Source organism: Myxocyprinus asiaticus, chromosome 7 (genome assembly GCF_019703515.2).
Source record: "Myxocyprinus asiaticus isolate MX2 ecotype Aquarium Trade chromosome 7, UBuf_Myxa_2, whole genome shotgun sequence".
Taxonomy (NCBI): Eukaryota; Metazoa; Chordata; class Actinopteri; order Cypriniformes; family Catostomidae; genus Myxocyprinus; species Myxocyprinus asiaticus.
In genome coordinates, this window is record NC_059350.1 from 50,457,914 (window position 1) to 50,477,858 (window position 19,945).

The window sequence follows — 19,945 nt, forward strand, 5'->3', positions numbered from 1 at the left end:
TTGAGTTGCGTAACTGTATTCTGAATCGTAAGCAACGCAGCTGTCGCAGCAGAGAGAGGGTGCTTCACGACGCTTTTCTTCTGCCTTTCTGTGTTTTCAGTCCTTTTAAATTAATACAGGAGGCACGAAATGGATTTTGGCGATTTGTTTGACGAGCGAACGTTCACCTTTTCTGACTTTCAGGAGTTTACAGTAAGTATCCGGAGTGTTTTTGTTCTAAGCTGACTTATGCAAGAACTTCACTGTTTATTTAATATCTCCGTTCTTATAAAACCCTTTAACATTAAACTGCAAGAGCACAGATATATTTTTAAATGTAGCAAACAACCAACCAGCAAGTCCCTATTTATTATTGTGTATTAATCTAGATCGAGGCTTTTTAGGCCTTGTTGACGTCAGTGTTTGGGAGTAATATAAAACTATTGTGAAGTCATTACATTAATATTGTCAAGTAGTCATGATTTAGATCTTCTATTGATAAATTAGGACATGTAAGTCATTGTTAACATGGTGTATCTTATCTAACAAGTTGGGTGTTAATAGGGAACTGTCACTGGTTTGTTATGAGCTCATAATGATAATTGCATGTTTATGAATCATTGTTGCCTTATATATTCTGTATCATCATCATCAGTTTCTGCCTGGACATGAGCAGTGGTCAGAGCGAGTCAGGAAGCGATTATATTATGGTCTGGAATCTGACAGCCCACTGGATGCTCTATCATGTCCCATGACAGGTGAGTAAACTAGTGAACTAGTCTAGACTTCATTAGGTATTTTTTCTTTATATGTTATTACTGTTATAACGACAGAATGTTTTCACAGTACTGCTGGATTGATTATATATTGTGCATCTCACTCATATCTTTGTTTCTAATAGATATTGCTGTAGAACTGCTTCAGAAATCCGCCCCAAGTCCCATACGAAAGCTCCACAAGAAATACGCTGCACACGTGGCTAGGTACGATTGCCTTTGAAATTGAAATGCAGTCTCATAGCAATAAATGTTGTTTATCATAAATTAGAGGTTGACCGATGTATCGGTTTTAACCGATTAATCGGTGCCGATAGTTGCTTTTTTTGAACCGGTTACTGGCAAAAAGCTGCGGAGCCCCTTAGAGGACAGGGCGGGTATTTTCTGAAATACTTTTGCATGTCCTCAATAGTTTTGCATTCCCTCGCAAAATATTTACCATGGTTTTACTAAAATAACCATATTTTAACCTTGATATTCGTAGTAAAACCAAACAGAAAAACAAAAACTATGGTAATAAAGATCATAAAACTATAGTAACCACAAGATGAATCATGGTTAATCTGTTGTAAAACCATGGATACTATATGGATACAATATACTGGATTAAAACCATGGTTTCTGCCAAAAAAAACATGGTTACTTAACTTACTTTTCATGGTAACTACAATGTAACTATATTAAAACCATGGCTTCCACCAAAAAAAGGTTAGCCTGTCACGGTTACTAAAGTATTTGGCTACTATAGAAAAAACATGTTTTCCGCAAAAATGATGGTTACTACAGCCTAAAATATTGTTTGCACTTTATTATGAGGTTACATTTGTTAACATTAGTAAATGCATTAGGTATCATTAACTAACAATGAATAGAATATATTTTACAGTATTTATTAATCTTTGTTAATGTTAGTTAATATAAATAAAAATGTTCATTGTTAGTTTGTTAATGTTCATTGTAGTTCATTTTAACTAATGTTAACAAATGTAACCTTATTTTAAAGTAAGTTATAAAATTTTACTATAGTGAAACCGTAGTTAAACTATGGTATTTGCATAATAAAACCATAATACCCACAAAATTATGATTTGTATTACCATAGTTTTCGTTGTCCTGTATTATTTATGTATTTATTTCCTCCCCTTTTTCTCCCCAATTTGGAATGCCCAATTCCCAATGCACTCTAAGTCCACGTGGTGGCATAGTGACTCGCGGAGACGTAGCCATCCACCGCGCCATCCACACACAACTCCCCATGCTCCCCACTGAGAGCAAACCACATTATAGCAAACACGAGGAGGTTACCTCAGGTGACTCTACCCACCCTAGTAACGGGCCAATTTGGTTGCTTAGGAGACCTGGCTGGAGTCACTCAGCATGCCCTGGGATTCGAACTCACGAACTCCAGGGGTGGTAGTCAGTGTCTTTACTCACTGAGCTACCCAGGCCCCCCCGAGGTCCTGTATTAAACTATGGTGGTTAAAATCTGGTTACTGTAGTAAAACCATGGTAAATATATTGCAAGGGAACGCAAAACTTATTGCAAGGATATGCAAAACTTATTGCAAGGTAACGCAAAATGTATTGCAGGGAATGCAACACTTATTGCGAGGGAAAGCAAAACTTATAGCGAGGGAACGCAAACTTGTTGAGAGGAACGTAAAACTTATTGCGAGGGAAAGCAAAACTTCTTGCGAGAGAATGCAAGCTTGTTGCGAGGGAACGCAAACTATTGTGAGGGAATTCGAAACTTATAGCGAGGGAATGCAAAACTTATTGCAAGAGAATGCAAACTTGTTGCAAGGGAACGCAAACTATTGTGAGGGAATGCAAAACTTATTGCAGGGAACGCAAACTTGTTGCGAGTGAACGCAAACTATTGCAAAGGAATGCAAAACTTATAGTGAGGGAACGCAAACTTGTTGAGAGGAACGCAAAACTTATTGCGAGAGAACGCAAACTTGTTGCGAGTGAACGCAAACTATTGCAAGAGAATGCACAACTTATAGTGAGGGTACGCAAACTTGTTGAGAGGAACGCAAAACTTATTGCAAGAGAATGCAAACTATTGCGTGGGACGCAAAACTTATTGCGAGGGAACGCAAACTATTGCATGGGACGCAAAACTTATTGCAAGGAATGCAAAACTTATTGTGAGAGAACGCAAACGTGTTGCGAGGGAACGCAAACTTGTTACGAGGAATGTAAAAATCAATACCAGTTGTTTCCTATATTTGTTTTATTTGATTATTTCTCCGTGTTCCTCTGTGGCAAATTCCTTCATCTGTTAAATATATAGTCTACAAAAAGCTTAATTTGGTGAGTATTTAAACACAGAGCATTGTAATGGAGCTAAGACTCTGTCACCATTACTGTTTATGGACTAATTCACGATTATTAATATTTGGTTGCACAACAAACACTCATTTGGGATTTTACTCATTTTGGGCTCTTGCAGCCTCTTTGTCTGTGTCCGTCACAGTAAGAAAAGACTAAGACAATTTTTTAACATTAATTTAATTGTTTACCAGCCTTTTTCACCACCTTGGTTATTGGTATCAGCAAAATCCACTGTCGGTCGACCTCTATCATAAATATAAAACAAATCATTTCTATATTACAGGGAAGCATGTATATCTCCCTGCGCTATGATGTTGGCCTTGATTTACATTGAAAGACTGCGACACAGAAACCCCGAATACCTGCAACAGATTTCATCCTCTGACCTCTTTTTGATATCCATGGTATGCATGTCCTTTGATTTTAATATTTATTGTCAATATTTTATCAGGTTGTTCTTGACCATTTCACTATTGTGGTCAATTTCAGTGTTGCTAGAATAGTGTCAAGAGATTCATTTCTTTGAATATCTCTTTTGTGCTCTCCAGATGGTTGCCAGTAAATATCTGTGTGATGAAGGAGAAGAGGAAGAGGTTTTCAATGATGAATGGGGCACTGCTGCCAAGCTGGACATTCACAATGTCAACACCCTGGAGATGAACTTCCTCAGTGCGATCGTAAGCTCAGTCCTTCACCCGTCTTAACAACTACAATAATTTTGTTTTACTTATTTGGTCTATTCATATTCTGGATATATTATTTAGGCTAGTTCTGAAGTAAGTTGCATTTCCTGTTGTGATTCTTCTAATGAGATTGATGTGTTTTGTTTTTGTTTTTTTATTACAGGATTGGAACCTCTTCACTGACCCCAGTGACTTTTTTAAAGTCCTCAGTCAGGTGGAAGGCAGGTTGGTTGACATGCCAATGTGTACAGCAACACTACACCTCATATTATACTGAGTCACAAGAATTTGATTGAGTACCATTCACAAATTTTAATTATTCCCTGCCCCTTGCATGTTTGTTTTTCAAATATTTTGGCTATCTAGTGGTGCAAGTATCACTACTGTATTACTATTGTCCATACCTTGGGTTGAGATTTGAACAAACACGTAACCCTGTATTAAACACGAATTTATCTTGGACCATTTTGGCTATGGATATGAATTCCTCAAAACGTGCATCTTGTTGAGGAGTGTTGTTCTATTATTTTTCTAGGCCATCAATCCAAGGTTCATACACTTGCCTGCTTTGGTGGCCCAGAGTCAAATGCAATCTATTGAGTTTTACTCTTAAAAATTCAATATTTTAATGGTCTTTGTTTCCGTAGCATTGCGGAGCGACAGGGTATGAAGCGAGGTTGGTTCACGTACACAGATCTTTGTGTTCTACTGGAGCAGTCCAATTGGAGGGAAGCTCTTTCAGCTATCTACCAGCACTTTATTAAGGTGAATAATAACAACTTAAAAGGAATAGTTCACCAAAAAATGTAATGTCATCATGTTGTCCCAAATCAGTATGACTTTCTGTCTTTTCATGGAACACAAAAGATGTTTTGCCAAAAATTCTGTATCAGCTTTGACGTGAATGACGAGACACGTGAGAACATCATTACGTCAAACCTGGTGCAACGTCTTCATGCAACATCTTCATATTCATATACATAAATTAGAATTTAGAGCTATGGAGGACAGGAAAAGACTTTCTGCATTTTGCTGTCAACAGTATGTTTTAATTAAAACCATAATGCGTCTTTTTAGTCTCATCTTTATCATTGACAAAATCAAAAAAACCTTCATCAACTAGCATTTTCATCAGTAATGAGATTAACACTGGTCTCATTTGTGATTGTGCTCTAATGTTGTAATCCCTGCTTTCTCTGCAGGTTACCTGCATGTTGGGTCTCCTATACTTGACTAGCATAGCTGGTCTCATTGCGTCTTCTGCGGTGATCCACCAGCTTGGCCGTTTCCCCAACACCAGTCGAACGTATTTGGGACCCATGGAGCACAAATCCATTCAGACACCAGCACTTTTACCCAATCTCCAATCTGAAGCACCCAGCCCAACCTCGAATCTCCGCTGCTGCATCCTGACCAACGACAGTTTGAAGCCGCGCACTACTGTCACACCAGAACACCAGGCCTCCACCTATGGGACCACGGTTCTGTGTCTGTGGGGTTCCATCCTCTCTGCTCTGTCCTACTCAAACCCCTCATTAGACATCCAGCTACAAGACTGTTTTGATTCTGAAGTGTTCTGTCAAGGTCAAATGCACATTCAATCTAGTGGGCGCAATAGCTCGACAACTCATCCTTCTCCGTGGTACACCCACCTTAAATCACATTGGCTCGGGTTAGCTCCATTTAGCGAAGGTCCAATGTTTCCAGACCCCCATCTTGGCTCCGTACCCCAATTCCAGAGACATCCATGTTGTCCAGAGACTACTTTGCCACTTGGGAAAATGCCATCTCTCCTAGTTCCTGGCTAGACAAAGGGTCATCCTCATAGAGGAGTGAAATATCAAAGTAAAACAAGTTTACAATCGCAGTCAGCCATTATAACTCTTTTGGTTTTCATTGTTTTTGTATTGGATCAGCCATATACATTGGTTGAGACCTGGTTGTTGTAGTATGTTGGGCAGAAGGTGGTAAGGAGAGTTATATTATATTGATTTGAATTTTGGCTTGAAATGTGATGCAGTGTGTAAATGCAGTTGGAATGAGCAGAGTTTATTTTTTTCCCTTTATGAATAGGTTAGTTATGTTTTTGGGTGTTGGTTGAAGCATTCAAGGCATCCAAGCAAAATAGTTGTAAGAACAAATTAACGTTACTTAAGAAAAGACATTTTCTAAGATGCAATGAATCCCATTTTAAGAACGTGTGGACATTTTGAATAGTTCTTCTGGCCTTGCATAAGATGCCGTAGATATACTCAGGAGGATTGTATTGTTAGGAAGTTCCTTCCTGTGAAAGCATTTATTTTCAAGTTTGAGAATAGTTTCGTTTCAAAGAGGGAAGGGTAAAAAAAAAGGAATTAGATTAATGCTGCGTATAAAGGCTGAGATCTTTGAGTTTTGAAAGCTTTTACAACAAAGTTTACATGTAGATAGTAAATGCCATACTTCATCTAAAAAGCAGTCATTTTATAATGCTATGGTCAACTTTTTTTTTTTTTTCTTTTTTAAAGCTTTGCAATTAGCAATTTATTTGAGTTGCCAAACAGGCTAATTTAATAGAATTATTTTGGTTCATTGCTTGACCAAAGCTTTGAATCGAGTTCAATTTTGGCTTGATTTTATGCTCCTTTTATATACTCGAAGCGTGCAATATTTTATCCTTAATTCAACAGGTCTTGGTCATAAAGAACACCCTTTAACTCATTTAGTCATCTCTTTGAGTACATATCCACTGTTGTTTGTTGATGGTGTCTAAAGTCTTACAAAATTTGTTCCATTTGTAAAAGGTTTTGTATAAAATATATAGCTGCAACAACAAAAATAAAAATAGTTCTTGAAAAAAATGACTTCTGTGTTTTAGCAGAAATGCATGCATTAGAAATGCTGTTTTAAGCATGGCTTTGTAGAATGCATATTGCCATGTTCTGAAAATAACACTGGTCCTATTGTGTTCAGAATCTGCATACACCTTTTGCATTCGTGGGTCAGTTTTGACCCGGTAAAATGTACGCTTATAAATCATTCATAACCTACTGGTTTTATTCTAAAACTATATTGTAAGTCATTAATAAGTTCTTAACTGTTCTTACATGTAAAAAGATTGATATTTTTGGCATGTTAACTGACAAATATAAAAGTTATTAATTAATATGCCATTTTTTAGAAATAATAAAATGTAGAAATTCTTTGACATTTCAAAAAATACATTAACTACGGAAAAAGCTGTGTGCTACATGTGAAGACATCTTTTTAGCAACATTTCTGTGAATTATTATCTAAATATAACAATATACAATTTATATTAATCTCTAATGTGAGAATTACTAGTAATTTGAATGAATTTCCTGATACTCATAACCGCTCAATACACCTTGGTGGTTAAAATTACGAAACCAAAGTATTCTTTTTCAACTAAACATCATCAAAACAACTGTACAACTCAAGTATACAACATTAATACTTCTTCACTATGTTTTTAAGCAAAATCTATTGTAAAAAATGTATTATGTGTATTTTGATGGTCTTGACAAAGTCCCAAAGTTTGGTTACTATACTAAAAACTAAGTGGTATTTAAAAATTATGATCTACCTCTCCCGGGTCAAAAATGACCGGAATAAATAAAACAGGATACTGACCAATAAGTCGGTAACATTTTTTATTTTTTTTATTCAAGTGAACTACATCAGAGATTCAAACAAAGAAAATCTCAGGTAAGGATGAGTAAAGAACAACTTTTACTTAGATGGAAAAATGTATGGGGCCTGTAGTTCTTTTATCTAATTCCACAATTTTTTATTATTAAACGTTTTTGCTAGTACAAGGAGGACATTTGAGTTTATTTTTTTATTATTTTATTTTTTTCCAATTGTTTTTCTATGTAAACATGCACTAGCGGCTTGACGAACGTCTTTGACTGTTGCGCTGCTGCGTCTCACTATGTTTCCATTGTCTTGCTCTGGAGCGTAACATTATATAAGACGCTTAACAAAAAGTTAAAAGAATACAAACTTTTAAAGACATGTCTCGAGACACCTGCGTTCTGTTTCATTCATTGCGCTGCATCTAGATTTGTTTTAGCCAACTAACGTATTTGGTCTGAACTGCCCCTCATGGACCCCAATTCGTCACAAGGGCCCCGAACAACCATTGTCCCCCTGTTGACAGCTCTAGTCAAAAAATATTTTTAATGAAATAATACAAAATACAGTTTCATGACTGGTATGAAATATTTATGGCCGTTGGCATGTGTTGCTAAAAGTTAATTTTGGCCCACCGAGACGGCACATTTGTGGGGGAAGTCGCGCGCATTTCACAGAGGGCACGCGCTATATTTGGATTAACCTGCGCGCTGTCACATTCCAGCTCTCGCGCTGCCTTTTCGACACTCTCCCTCATAGCAATATCTTAAAATAAACTGTCTTCTCTTGACCAGTACTGCGTCGCTTTGTCCGTCCACCGCGTTCTCATGCGTTTAAAGGGAGAGCGTTCTCCTTGATCTAAATATAACGCAGAGCTCTGCGGGGTGAAGAGGTTTAGCGGGCATGCGCAGTGCACAGTACGCGGAATTGTGCACGGAGCAGTGCGACAGCAGTGCACACGCACAAATGGACGCCAGCACGCAGGTAGGCTACCTTCCTCTTCTTGAGGGTGTAAATCAGGGTATGACGCATGCATTTAACTAAAGGCGTGAGAGAATGAAATATGCTCAAACAGTTTGGCAACTGTCTTTTTACAAAAAAGTACCACCATGGTTTTTGTTGACATTAAATTCTTCTCTAATTGTTGCCTATTCTTTTTATATTATACCGGGGAGTACAATGTCAACAAATACTACTGAACATAAATATGGTGGTCATTCAGTTCCATGGGATTACCATCTCACAGTACTTTTGTAAGGGACGTCATGACACCTTACAGTTACAGTAATGAAAACAACTGAACATATGAAGATGATGCACATGAAGCAGTGACAGTATACATACAGAGATAATTTAATGTATTCAACATAATAATATACTTAATTTTTTTTTAATGTATATACAGTTGTGTTCATAAGTACACACTCTCAAAAATATATTTTAGCCTAATTTTTTATTTATTTATTTATTTTTATCCCCTTTTCTCCCAGTTTGGAATGCCCAGTTCCCATTACTTAATAGGTCCTTGTGGTGGTGCAGTTACTCACCTCAATCCGGGTGGCGGAGGACAAGTCTCAATTGCCTCCGCTTCTGAGACCGTCAATCCGTGCATCTTATCATGTGGCTCGTTGTGCATGACAGCGCGGAGACTCTCAGCATGTGGAGGCTCATGCTACTCTCCGCGATCCACGCACAACTTACCACATGCCCCATTTAGAGCGAGAACCACTAATTGCGACCACGAGGAGGTTACCCCATGTGACTCTACCCTCCCTAGCAACCGGGCCAATTTGATTGCTTAGGAGTCCTGGCTGGAGTCACTCAGCACACCCTGGATTCGAACTCGCGACTCCAGGGGTGGTATTTTGTTTTTTATTTAGTACTAAACTGATTAAAGTATTTGGCATATAACATATTTTAATATATTCCAGTTTACACATTTAAATATATTCCACAAGTCAAAATAATAACCGAGTTTACAAACATTATCCTGTTAAAAAAATAAATAAATACAATTTGTATGATTCCTCATATTATATTATTATTATTATTATTTTAAATTATAAACATCTTAAAGATTTTGCAGGGGGTTAGTAAACTTTGGTAACACTTTACATTAATGTCCCCCTGTTAAGTATTTATTAAGGGGTTAATTAATGACTAATAAGCCATTTACAAATGCATTATAAATCATTTATATACAGTTATAGAAGTATGAATAAAAAGGGTGACGTTCATGCAATATTTGCCAAATAGTGCATGTTATAAATGCTTAATAAATACACTAATTCATACATATATTAATTGAAAACATAAAATGCCCGTATTCGTGATTTATGCCACAATGCAGCACAAATAGTTTATTAAAGTGAGATTAAAAAGTGGGATTCTGTCATTTTTGTTATAAAGTACGCTTTGTGTTTATATTGTTTACTGTAATGTTTTTCCTCACTTGTGTTGTCACTTTCCTTGTCATGTTGATGTCAAATGAATGGTGCTACTCCGAGTGGTGTCCCAATTGACCTATTCCTAGTTAACTTAAGTCCTCTGCAAAAACACTTTCCAGGTCTTCATGCTTATTCACAGCATACAGTATATTATATAATAAAGCCTGATGACCAGTAAACCTTAATGAGCTTTATGTGAATTCTTCATATGTGTTCACTTAACATTAAGGTACATTTTCATAGATTGAATAAGTGTAATAAGCATTTATAACATGTTAGGTAAAATGGCTCACTATTTGGCAGATATTGCATGAAAGTCACCCTTTTTTATGTATGTTGATATAATCACAAATCACAGATTTTTAATGCATTTGTAAATTGCTTATAGGCCATTAATTAACCCTTTATAAACCTATAAAGCTGAAGTATGTAACTTTTTCTGTTTTTAAAATACTTTCTCCTATCCCAGCTTAATATGCAGAGACAACTATTAGTAAACTGTAAACAATGTGTTTCTGTTGCACTATGAAAATTGCTCAGTTTGTTTTGTTCGACCGCTTAGACCCGCCCCAACAACATTGCTCAACCAATGCCGTAGGTTGGGGGTGGGTCTATCTCTTTGTTTCACCAACGGCAGATGGGGGACGTATTCAGAATACTGTTTTGAAAACAACATTTATTTTTCCAATTCCGTTTGGTGGCACTAGTGTCACAGAAATGACATATTTTTACAGATTTTACAAAAGGGAACAATAATGTAAAGTTTTACCTAAACATTTTATGTATGTATATTTATTTCTGACAGGAAGATTGTCATGAGGACTATATAATGAACAGCACAGGTAGGGCGATCTACACTGTTCATAAATCTGTTAAATAAGAAGTATTTTATGGACTACCCAGCAATGTGTTCACATATTACATTCTAAGTAAGCATCTCTAAAAATCACTTTATTAGTGCTATACATGTTATTTTGGTGCATGTCTTTGCTGTTTTTTCCTGTTCAGTTACATCACAACATATCTTCCATCTCATCCTAGATCCCGATCCGGATGCAGAAGCTTATATGAACTTCATTAAGAAGCACTGTTGTTACGATGCGATCCCCACCAGCTGCAAACTGGTCATTTTTGACACCACATTGCAGGTTGCGATACAATGAATTAGACACGTGTAATGAAATATCACTTTCAAAGCAATTCCATTTTCACTTTTATCATGCCCTTTAATAGCAGTTAGTTCATTTAGACCAAAAAGTTGTTTCAATGAGATGTGAATATGCATTTTTGTTCCAACACAGGTGAAGAAGGCCTTTTTTGCTTTAGTAGCGAATGGTCTGAGGGCCGCCCCTCTTTGGGACAACAAACAACAGAGATTTGTGGGTGAGAATAAACACCTTCTGCATGTGCATAGTCTAATGATTTCAACTATTCCATAAACATTTGTTCATTTTTAAAACATTTTTCTAGGAATGCTGACAATTACAGACTTCATCAACATTCTTCATCGGTATTATAAGTCACCTATGGTAGGCAGCAATCTTTGTCTGCATTCTTGTGTTGTCTTTCAAGCAACATCATGGTTAGAATCTTATTGATTTTGCATTGACTGTCCATATAATGTGTCTGAAATAGATACAGTTTCTTGTGCTCACTGAAAATCCTAATAAGTTGACTCTACTCAATTGAATTGAGTAATGGTGACTCCAAAACATATGTAATTAAGTTAAATTGACTTGGTGTTCATATATAGTAGAATGAACATAACTGTTTAGGTTAAGTTAACTAGATGCAAGCACTGTAAAAAATCCAACTTCAATTTTGTCAGATAAACTCAATTTTAAAAGTTGATTGAACTATCTAATGTAGAAAAAGTTGAGATTACTTCAAACAATCAATAGTCAACTTTTATGTCATTTAAGTCAGAGCAACTTTTTAAATAGTGAATACATATAATGTCAAGTTTGGTGGTGAAGGTAAAACTTACAGGCTTTTGAGCATGCTCAGTTTGATCACTAATGCTGAGTCCTGAGGAGGCTATTTGTGGCAGAATAATTTATTATACTAAGAATAAGAATAAGGTCTATAAGGTGGTATATTAGGTCAGTTATTAAGTTGACTTCTAAAAGTTTAGAATAATTGTTTCCTACACCACTTTTTAAGTTGGACTAACTACGTAATTTGGTGTTGCTGACACATGATCTTATGTAGAACTATAGATCTACTTTAAACTCTGGTGCATTTTAAGGGCTGCCGCCCACAGTTTTTCACACTCAAATTTAAAAGCTCACCATTCACACACACTGTGGACTAATTGCAAAAAATTGGTCTCATTTTTAGAGAACCGCCCAAATAAAATAAAAGACTACAGTTATTCATAAATAATATTCTATGTGTTTAATCTTATGATAAACAGAATAAAAAGAAAACAACTTTTTTTTTGTTGTCCTAACTTTGTAAATATGTAATTCTGGTTCTGTTCACTCTACCTCACTTTGAAAATTCTCATTTTATTCCACTAGGTGGCAGAAAGCACTAGAAAAAAGATTTTTTTCTCGATCACATTCCATCACAATATACAGATGTGAAATGTAGGTGGCGCTCTAACGCATTTTAGCCCTCACAGATGTGCTCGTCCATAGACATTCAGTCTAATTTTCAGTTCATGCACCACCCTTGTTGTTTCATTGAATATCTCGGCCTCTGAGTGGACTAGAAGCTCAATCTAGGTGTCATTAGAAATCTGAGATCCTCCCCTCCCTTTTTTATCATCAATAGTTGAAAACATATTTTCTGATGATTTGTTTAGCATGCTTTTCCTGTGGCACTGCATATTTTATTCTGGACATCTAAAATATAACATTGGATTATTCACACTAGCAAGCTCACAGACAAGCAAACAATGCCTCGTGTTTTAAAGAACTGCCTAAGGTAAAAGCAGATATAAAGTTTTTAGCTATTTGGGGCTTACAGCAGCAGTGATTGGTGCATAAAAGAGACGTTTGTATTTGATGTCTTACAAATATAATTTTTCACTTTGTGATTCTTTTGAATATCTTTCAAACTGTGGTATTAGGGCAACAAAATAACATTCCGGAGAATGCGAGCCTTCATTTGATATATGATTTGTCTATTTAAGTGCTATTTTAAATACTTTTATATGCATATTAATATTTTTGTACCACATAACCACTATGTGGTGCTTATTTTGCAACACAGATGTTTTAAGGGCTTACTTTGTTATTTTATGTAACATAAATGCAGAAGTGATGGTTATCTCTGAAATGTTTGGATACTAAGCTTTCAAACGATACCCCATATGCCCCCCCCCCAAAGAAATGCACACAAAACAACATACTACAAAAGAGTTAAAACCTCTATAAATTCTTATTTACAAATATTTAAATGACTCCATAACTTCCCTTTGACCAAGGAAACATAATTAAATAATTCAAGTGCAAAGAATTATGGGTATTCCCCATAGCCTCAATTTTGTACTCAAAAGTTATTAACACTTAAAATCTTAAATTTGTGGATTTTTAAGATAAATAAGTTCAATGAACTTAAATAAACATTTGAGTTATGGTCCAAAAACTGAAATTTCAAGTAATACTTAATGAAGACAACTTGACATTTCCAGTAATGTCATTTTTAGGGTCTAAAGTGTAGATGATATCATGCATGCATTATAATGATTCATACGCATTCTCTTTCTCTTAAGGTTCAGATCTATGAATTGGAGGAACATAAGATTGAGACATGGAGAGGTGATTCATTTCAAAGTAAATAATCCAAATTACACAGATGATGTTGGTATGTTACGTCACACATTGTTGGTCCACATTCCATGTATAAGTCACCATGACCAACCCAAAGGCGATTCTGTTTTAAAAATGAAATGGGTCCAACTCACTGTGCTTTGCTGGATCGCTTGCACAGCTTTCATTGACTGTCATTGTGTGATTATTAGGGGCATTTACTGCATACCTGAACTGGGATACTTTACTTACCTTTGATTCTTTCCTCATTTCTCTCTCTCTGATCGTTTTTCCTCTCTGTCTCTCTTGTCCACACGTCCGCTGTGTTTCTGTAGACATCTACTTGCAATATCAGGATCAATGTCTCGTCAGTATCACACCCGATGCAAGGTATTATAAACCTTAATAAAAAAGAAGCTTCAAAATGCCATAATGAATGAGATAATTTGCTCTAATGTCTAAATATGAATCTTTTGTTTAGTATATCTTGCCATTTACCCCTTCTTTTTCTGTATGCAGTCTTTTTGATGCCGTCTACTCTTTACTGAAACACAAAATCCACAGGCTGCCGGTTATTGACCCAGAGTCTGGAAATGTCCTACACATACTGACCCATAAGAGAATCCTCAAGTTCCTTTATTTATTTGTAAGAAGAGTAATTCTGCTTTTTGATTATATAAAAAATTTAAGTTCAACTCTTTATTGTTTACTGTGAATTTTCCCCATCTAGGGAGGCATGGTGTCCAAGCCACGCTTCTTGAAGATGCAGATTAAAGATGCAGCGATAGGGACTTTCACAGACATAGCCACTGTACGACAGACAGCCACTGTTTTCGATGCACTTACTGTGTTTGTTGAGCGACGGGTGTCTGCCCTCCCAGTGGTGGACGAGGATGGTAAAAACAAAGCAGTTTATGCCTCTTATACAGACTTCATTTACTGGAAGTAAACAGGCATTTTCCCCTATAACTCTTTTTTTAGGAAAGGTGGTCGCCCTGTATTCGAGATTTGATGTGATTGTAAGAATCTTCTCTTTTTTTATTTTAGAAATTAAAAGCACCACTAGTAAACTATTACTAGTATTTTCTGTTGTGATGATATTATGATGGGTAATAGCCGTGTGGTGCTATTTTCTTCGGCAGAATCTTGCTGCACAGAAAACCTATAATAACCTGAGCATGAGCATGCAGGAGGCGGTGAGGAGGAGACGGTGTTTTGTGGAAGGAGTCATTAAATGTTACCCTGACGAGACGTTGGAAACCGTTATTGACAGAATTGTCAAAGCAGAGGTAAGGATGTGTTTTGTAAACAGCAGCTGCTGTATGCTCTCTGTAGTCAGAGATTAAAAATACAGATCAGTTCTTTTCATAGATTTAATTAATTTAAACTCCAAAAGACTGGCAAACTAGCATTATACCTTGCTTGATTTGCTTGTAAAAAGAGAAACAAATGACATATTATTTTATTGTATGATTTTGTTTTGCTTATTTTGATTTTTAATTTGTTTTGTGCATTTTGTAATGTTTTTTTTTTTTTTTTTTTTTAAACAAAGGTCATTCCATTTTTATTTAATTATTTATTTTTAATTTATTTTTGTGTTTTGCTTTTAGTTTTTTTGTCTTGTTTAATTTTTTTTGTTTTGTTTTTTTTTCATTCCATTCTGTTTTGTCTTGTTTTGTTTTCTCACAAATGTTATTTTATTTCTTTCATTTTGTATGTTTTGTTGTGCTTTTATTTATTTATTTGTCTTTCCTTGTGTTGTTTTTCATTCCATTCTGTTTTTTCCTCTTGTTTTATCACAAATATTATTATTTGTTTGCTGTTAGTTTTTGTGTGTGTTTCCTTCTGTTTCATTCTGTTTTGTCCTGTTTTGTTTTATCACAAATGTTATTTTATTTTCTATGTTGTTTTTTGTGTGTGTGTCTTTCTCTTACATTTTGTTTTGTCCTGTTTGTTTTTTTTTTATCACAAATATTATTAAAAATGTTATGTTTTTGTTTTTCCTTCTGTTCCATTCTGTTTTGTCCTGTTTTGTTTTATTACAAATGTTATTTAATTAAATTTTTTATGTTTTTATATATTTATTGTCTTTCTTTGTCCTTTTTTTTTTTTTTTGCATTCCATTCTGTTTAATCTTGTTTTGTTTTCTCAAAATGGTATTTTTTATTTCATTTTTATTTTGTATGTTTTGTTCTGCTATTATTTTTTTATTTATTGACTTGCCTTGTTTTTCTTTCCATTCCATTCTGTTTTGTTTTAACACAAATATTATTTAATTTATTATGTTTTTGGTTTTTTTTGTGTTTCCTTCTGTTCCATTCTGTTTGTCCTGTTTTGTTTTATCACAAATGTTATTTTATTTGTTATGTTTTTTTTGTTTTGTGTGTGTGTGTGTGTCTTTCTGTTCCATTTTGTTTTGTCCTGTTGTTTTTAATCACAAATATTATTTTCATTTGTGTGTGTGTGTGTGTGTGTTTCCTTCTGTTCTATTCTGTTTTGTCCTGTTTTGTTTTATCACAAATGTTATTTTAGTTTTTTTGTTTTTTGTTTTGCTTTGTTTTGTTTTGCAATCCATTCTGTTTTGTCTTGATTTGTTTTATTACAAATGTTATTTAATTTAATTTTTTATGTTTTTATTTATTTATTGTCTTGCTTTGTCTTGTCTTGTTTTTTTTTTATTTTATTTTTTTATCACAAATATTATTAAAAATGTTATGTTTTTGTTTTTCCTTCTGTTCCATTCTGTTTTGTCCTGTTTTGTTTTATTACAAATGTTATTTAATTAAATTTTTTATGTTTTTATATATTTATTGTCTTTCATTGTCCTTTTTTTTCTTTTTTTTGCATTCCATTTGTTTAATCTTGTTTTGTTTTCTCAAAGTGGTATTTTTTATTTTATTTCATTTTTATTTTGTATGTTTTATTGTGTATGCTGTTATTTATTTATTTATTGACTTGCCTTGTTTTTCTTTCCATTCCATTCTGTTTTGTTTTAACACAAATATTATTTAATTTATTATGTTTTTGTTTTTTTGTGTTTCCTTTTGTTCCATTCTGTTTGTCCTGTTTTGTTTTATCACAAATGTTATTTTATTTGTTATGTTGTTTTTGTTTTGTGTGTGTGTGTGTGTGTGTGTGCCTTTCTGTTCCATTTTGTTTTGTCCTGTTTTTTTATCACAAATATTATTTTATTTGTTATGTTGTTTTTGTTTTGTGTGTTTCCTTCTGTTCTATTCTGTTTTGTCCTGTTTTGTTTTATCACAAATGTTATTTTAGTTTTTTTGTTTTTTTTATTTTCTTGTCTTGTTTTGTTTTTTGTTTTGCTTTGTTTTGTTTTGCATTCCATTCTGTTTTGTCTTGTTTTGTTTTCTCAAAATGGTATTTTTTATTTCATTTTTATTTTGTATATTTTGTTCTGCTTTTATTTATTTATTTATTGAATTGCCTTGTTTTTCTTTCCATTCCATTCTGTTTTGTTTTATCACAAACATTATTACATTTTTGTTGTTTTGTGTGTGTGTGTGTGTCTTTCTGTTCCATTCTGTTTTGTCTTGTTTTGTTTGATCACAAATGTTATTTTACGTTGTTTTGTATGTTTTGTTTATGTATTTTTTTGTCTTGCTCTGTCTTGCCTTGTTTTAATTTTTTTATTTCATTCAGTGTTGTCTTGTTCTATCACAGTTTTCTTGTTTCATTTGACGTTGTATGTTTTGTTTTATTTGTTTCTTGCCTTGTCTCCTTTTTTGTTTTGCTTTCTGTTTTTTCACTCCAATCAGTTTTGTTTTGTTTTGTTTAACAAAAATTATTTTATTTTGTGTTGTTTGTTTTTATTTATATTTTGTCTTTCCTTGTCTTGTTTTCAGATATTAACCTTGGGTTTGTGTCCAGGTCCATAGGTTGGTGCTTGTGGACAGAGATGACATGGTTCGGGGAATAATCTCTCTCTCAGACCTGCTACAGGCTATAGTCTTATCTCCAGCAGGTATTGATGCACTGTTTTCCTAACCTGAGAGGATATGTTTACTCCTCTTCTCTCATCTAACCAACACTAGTATTCAGGTAGGCTTTATTCTGCTTTTCCAGCCTTGCTTTGCCAACCCATACATTGCTACAGCATCTAAATACTCAAGATTAGTGTGTCCTTTTATTAATTAAAAACAATATATATTAATACATGTAGGCTGGAATCATGTTTAAATGTCACCATTAAGTCATTACAGTGTATTTTGTCGTCATTGCCATCTGATGACATGATGTTATGTCATCTGTTATGTAAAGCCTGATCTGGTCTCCACAATGATGTAATATTTATCTACTTTCAGCAATCTGTTAGCAATGAAATTGGCTGAAAATGCTGATTCAGTACTGATATTAAAATTTACTGACCATGTTTTGTTTTGTGAATGTGTGTGACCTCTTTGTATGTCATGTGAATATTTGAATGTTTGAGAATACCCTGGTGGGTCAGGGACGTGACCCTGTGTGCCCTTGTTATGGTAATTTAACACCAGTTGAATGCACAGAGCAAAGTTTTGAACTGCCTCTATGCAAAAGGCCTCTATGGCTGGTACTTATTTCTCTGTATTTGTATTGTGTTTACACTGATATTTACATGATGTTCCAAAGTACTTCAAACAGTACCATGGCTTCAGCAAAGTACATGTCCAATAAACATGGTATTACTTTTTATAAATGTATTCTCTTATTCTGTTTCAGGTATTGAAATCGGATAGAACTACTGCAGGCAAGAATGAAGAAAGAACCGTTCTGCAGTGAAAAGATTGCAAAGAAACGTTGCATTTTTTTACATTAAGTTGTCCCTTTTATGTTGTGTATGTATTTAAAAATAATGTCTAAAATAACATACATTTCTCATTAAATTGAGAGATATGTTTTATAATAACATATACATAGAAAACAGCTGTTTTATGTTTTTATGTAACAGTGAGCACATGTGGGCTTTGGTTTTGATCAAATTGATCATCTAGTTTGCCTTTGTGGGCTATTTTATGAAATGTATTGTCAGATTATCATGTTTTTGTACTGTAATTGTTATCTGCTTATTTTCCTGCTCAACAAATAACTGAATAACTAATCATTTATACTAAGAAAGTTGTAAACCAGAGAGGACATCTGTTGCAACCACAGTGAAGCAATTGTTTCTAGCTAATAACAATTTCCTAAATTAACCTCCAGAAAGCCGAATCCCCCTCTTAGTCGCATTGAAATGCCAGGACGCTTTTTGTCTTACTGGAGACATTTGTACAATAAAAAGTATAATCATGTACATATATTATTTCCAAAGATTTGTATCTGGTATAACAATGTAAATATGCAGTAGAAATGATTTCTGAAACGATTCTATAAAATCCTTATACAGTAATCAAAAAACAGCAGTGATTGGTAAATCTTAACTAGCGCTGTGAAAAGCACCAGTAACTACTTGACAACATCATCCATGACATTTATATGCATTATTAAAATACATAGTGAAGACCCTGATTTTATGAATCCATGTTTCATTCTTATTCTGTTTCAGTGCGAAGTAAAATTATAATAATAATAATAACAACAATTTATTTTTGTTATATTTATGCATTTGTTGAAGTATTTGATACTAATTTAAATTCTACCTGCTTAGGCCGGTTCTATTTCTGTGCAAAATACATGCACTGAAATAATTAAATTGTATTTCTATGCTAAATATATAAACATCAAATTCTATTCCTATGCAGCTGTTGCAGTATATTTCATGCTAATTGTCATTCATTCTGTACATGTCTGTAAAATGTACTGTGCTGTGAAAAAGTATTTGCCTCCATCCTGATTTCTTCTGTTTTTGTGTATATCTTATACTAAATTGTTCCAAAAATTCAAACAAAATCTAACATAAAACAAAGTTTTAAATGATAATGTTATTTATTGAAGCAAAAAAGTTATCCAATACCAACTGGGCCTGTGTGAAAAAGTATTTGCCCCCTTTAGTTACTAAATCCCCAAATCTATGAAACTGCATTCATAATGGGGTTCAGCTGGACTAGACACACCCAAACCTGATTACTGCCAGCCCTGTTTAATCAAATCAACACTTAAACAGAACTTTTTCAGCAGCATGAAGTTGGCTAAAAGGTCTCACCCAGTAGCACACTATGCCAAGGTCGAATGAAATTCCAGAAATGATGAGGAAACAGGTGATTAAAATACATCAGTCTGTGAAGGGTTACAAAGCTATTTCAAAGGCTCTGGCAATATATATATATATATATATATATATATATTTGAAAACTGTATTTTGTGTTTACTCAGGTTGCCTTCGTTTATGTTAT

General features: G+C 34.3%; 2 protein-coding genes across 3 annotated transcripts; both read left to right on the plus strand.

Moving 5' to 3' along the window:
- Nucleotides 1–6,621, plus strand: cnppd1 (cyclin Pas1/PHO80 domain containing 1). Its single transcript, XM_051702191.1, has 8 exons — nt 1–192; nt 635–737; nt 881–962; nt 3,379–3,499; nt 3,644–3,772; nt 3,942–4,003; nt 4,426–4,543; nt 4,981–6,621. The coding sequence occupies exons 1-8, from the start codon at nt 130–132 to the stop codon at nt 5,584–5,586; spliced, it is 1,284 nt and encodes a 427-aa protein (XP_051558151.1). The 5' UTR covers nt 1–129; the 3' UTR covers nt 5,587–6,621.
- A 1,490-nt stretch (nt 6,622–8,111) lies between these two features.
- Nucleotides 8,112–19,121, plus strand: prkag3a (protein kinase, AMP-activated, gamma 3a non-catalytic subunit). Of its 2 annotated transcripts, none has more exons than XM_051702194.1 (13): nt 8,112–8,398; nt 10,667–10,703; nt 10,903–11,009; nt 11,163–11,244; nt 11,332–11,390; nt 13,583–13,643; nt 13,955–14,009; nt 14,139–14,265; nt 14,350–14,515; nt 14,601–14,638; nt 14,762–14,908; nt 17,508–17,678; nt 18,336–19,121. In XM_051702194.1, exons 1-12 carry the CDS (start codon nt 8,318–8,320, stop codon nt 17,622–17,624), a joined length of 1,077 nt encoding a protein of 358 aa, XP_051558154.1. In that variant the 5' UTR covers nt 8,112–8,317; the 3' UTR covers nt 17,625–17,678; nt 18,336–19,121. The 2 variants fall into 2 exon arrangements, with proteins under 2 accessions (XP_051558154.1, XP_051558155.1); XM_051702195.1 differs by having other exon boundaries at nt 13,583–13,628.
- Nucleotides 19,122–19,945: the final 824 nt, after the last annotated feature.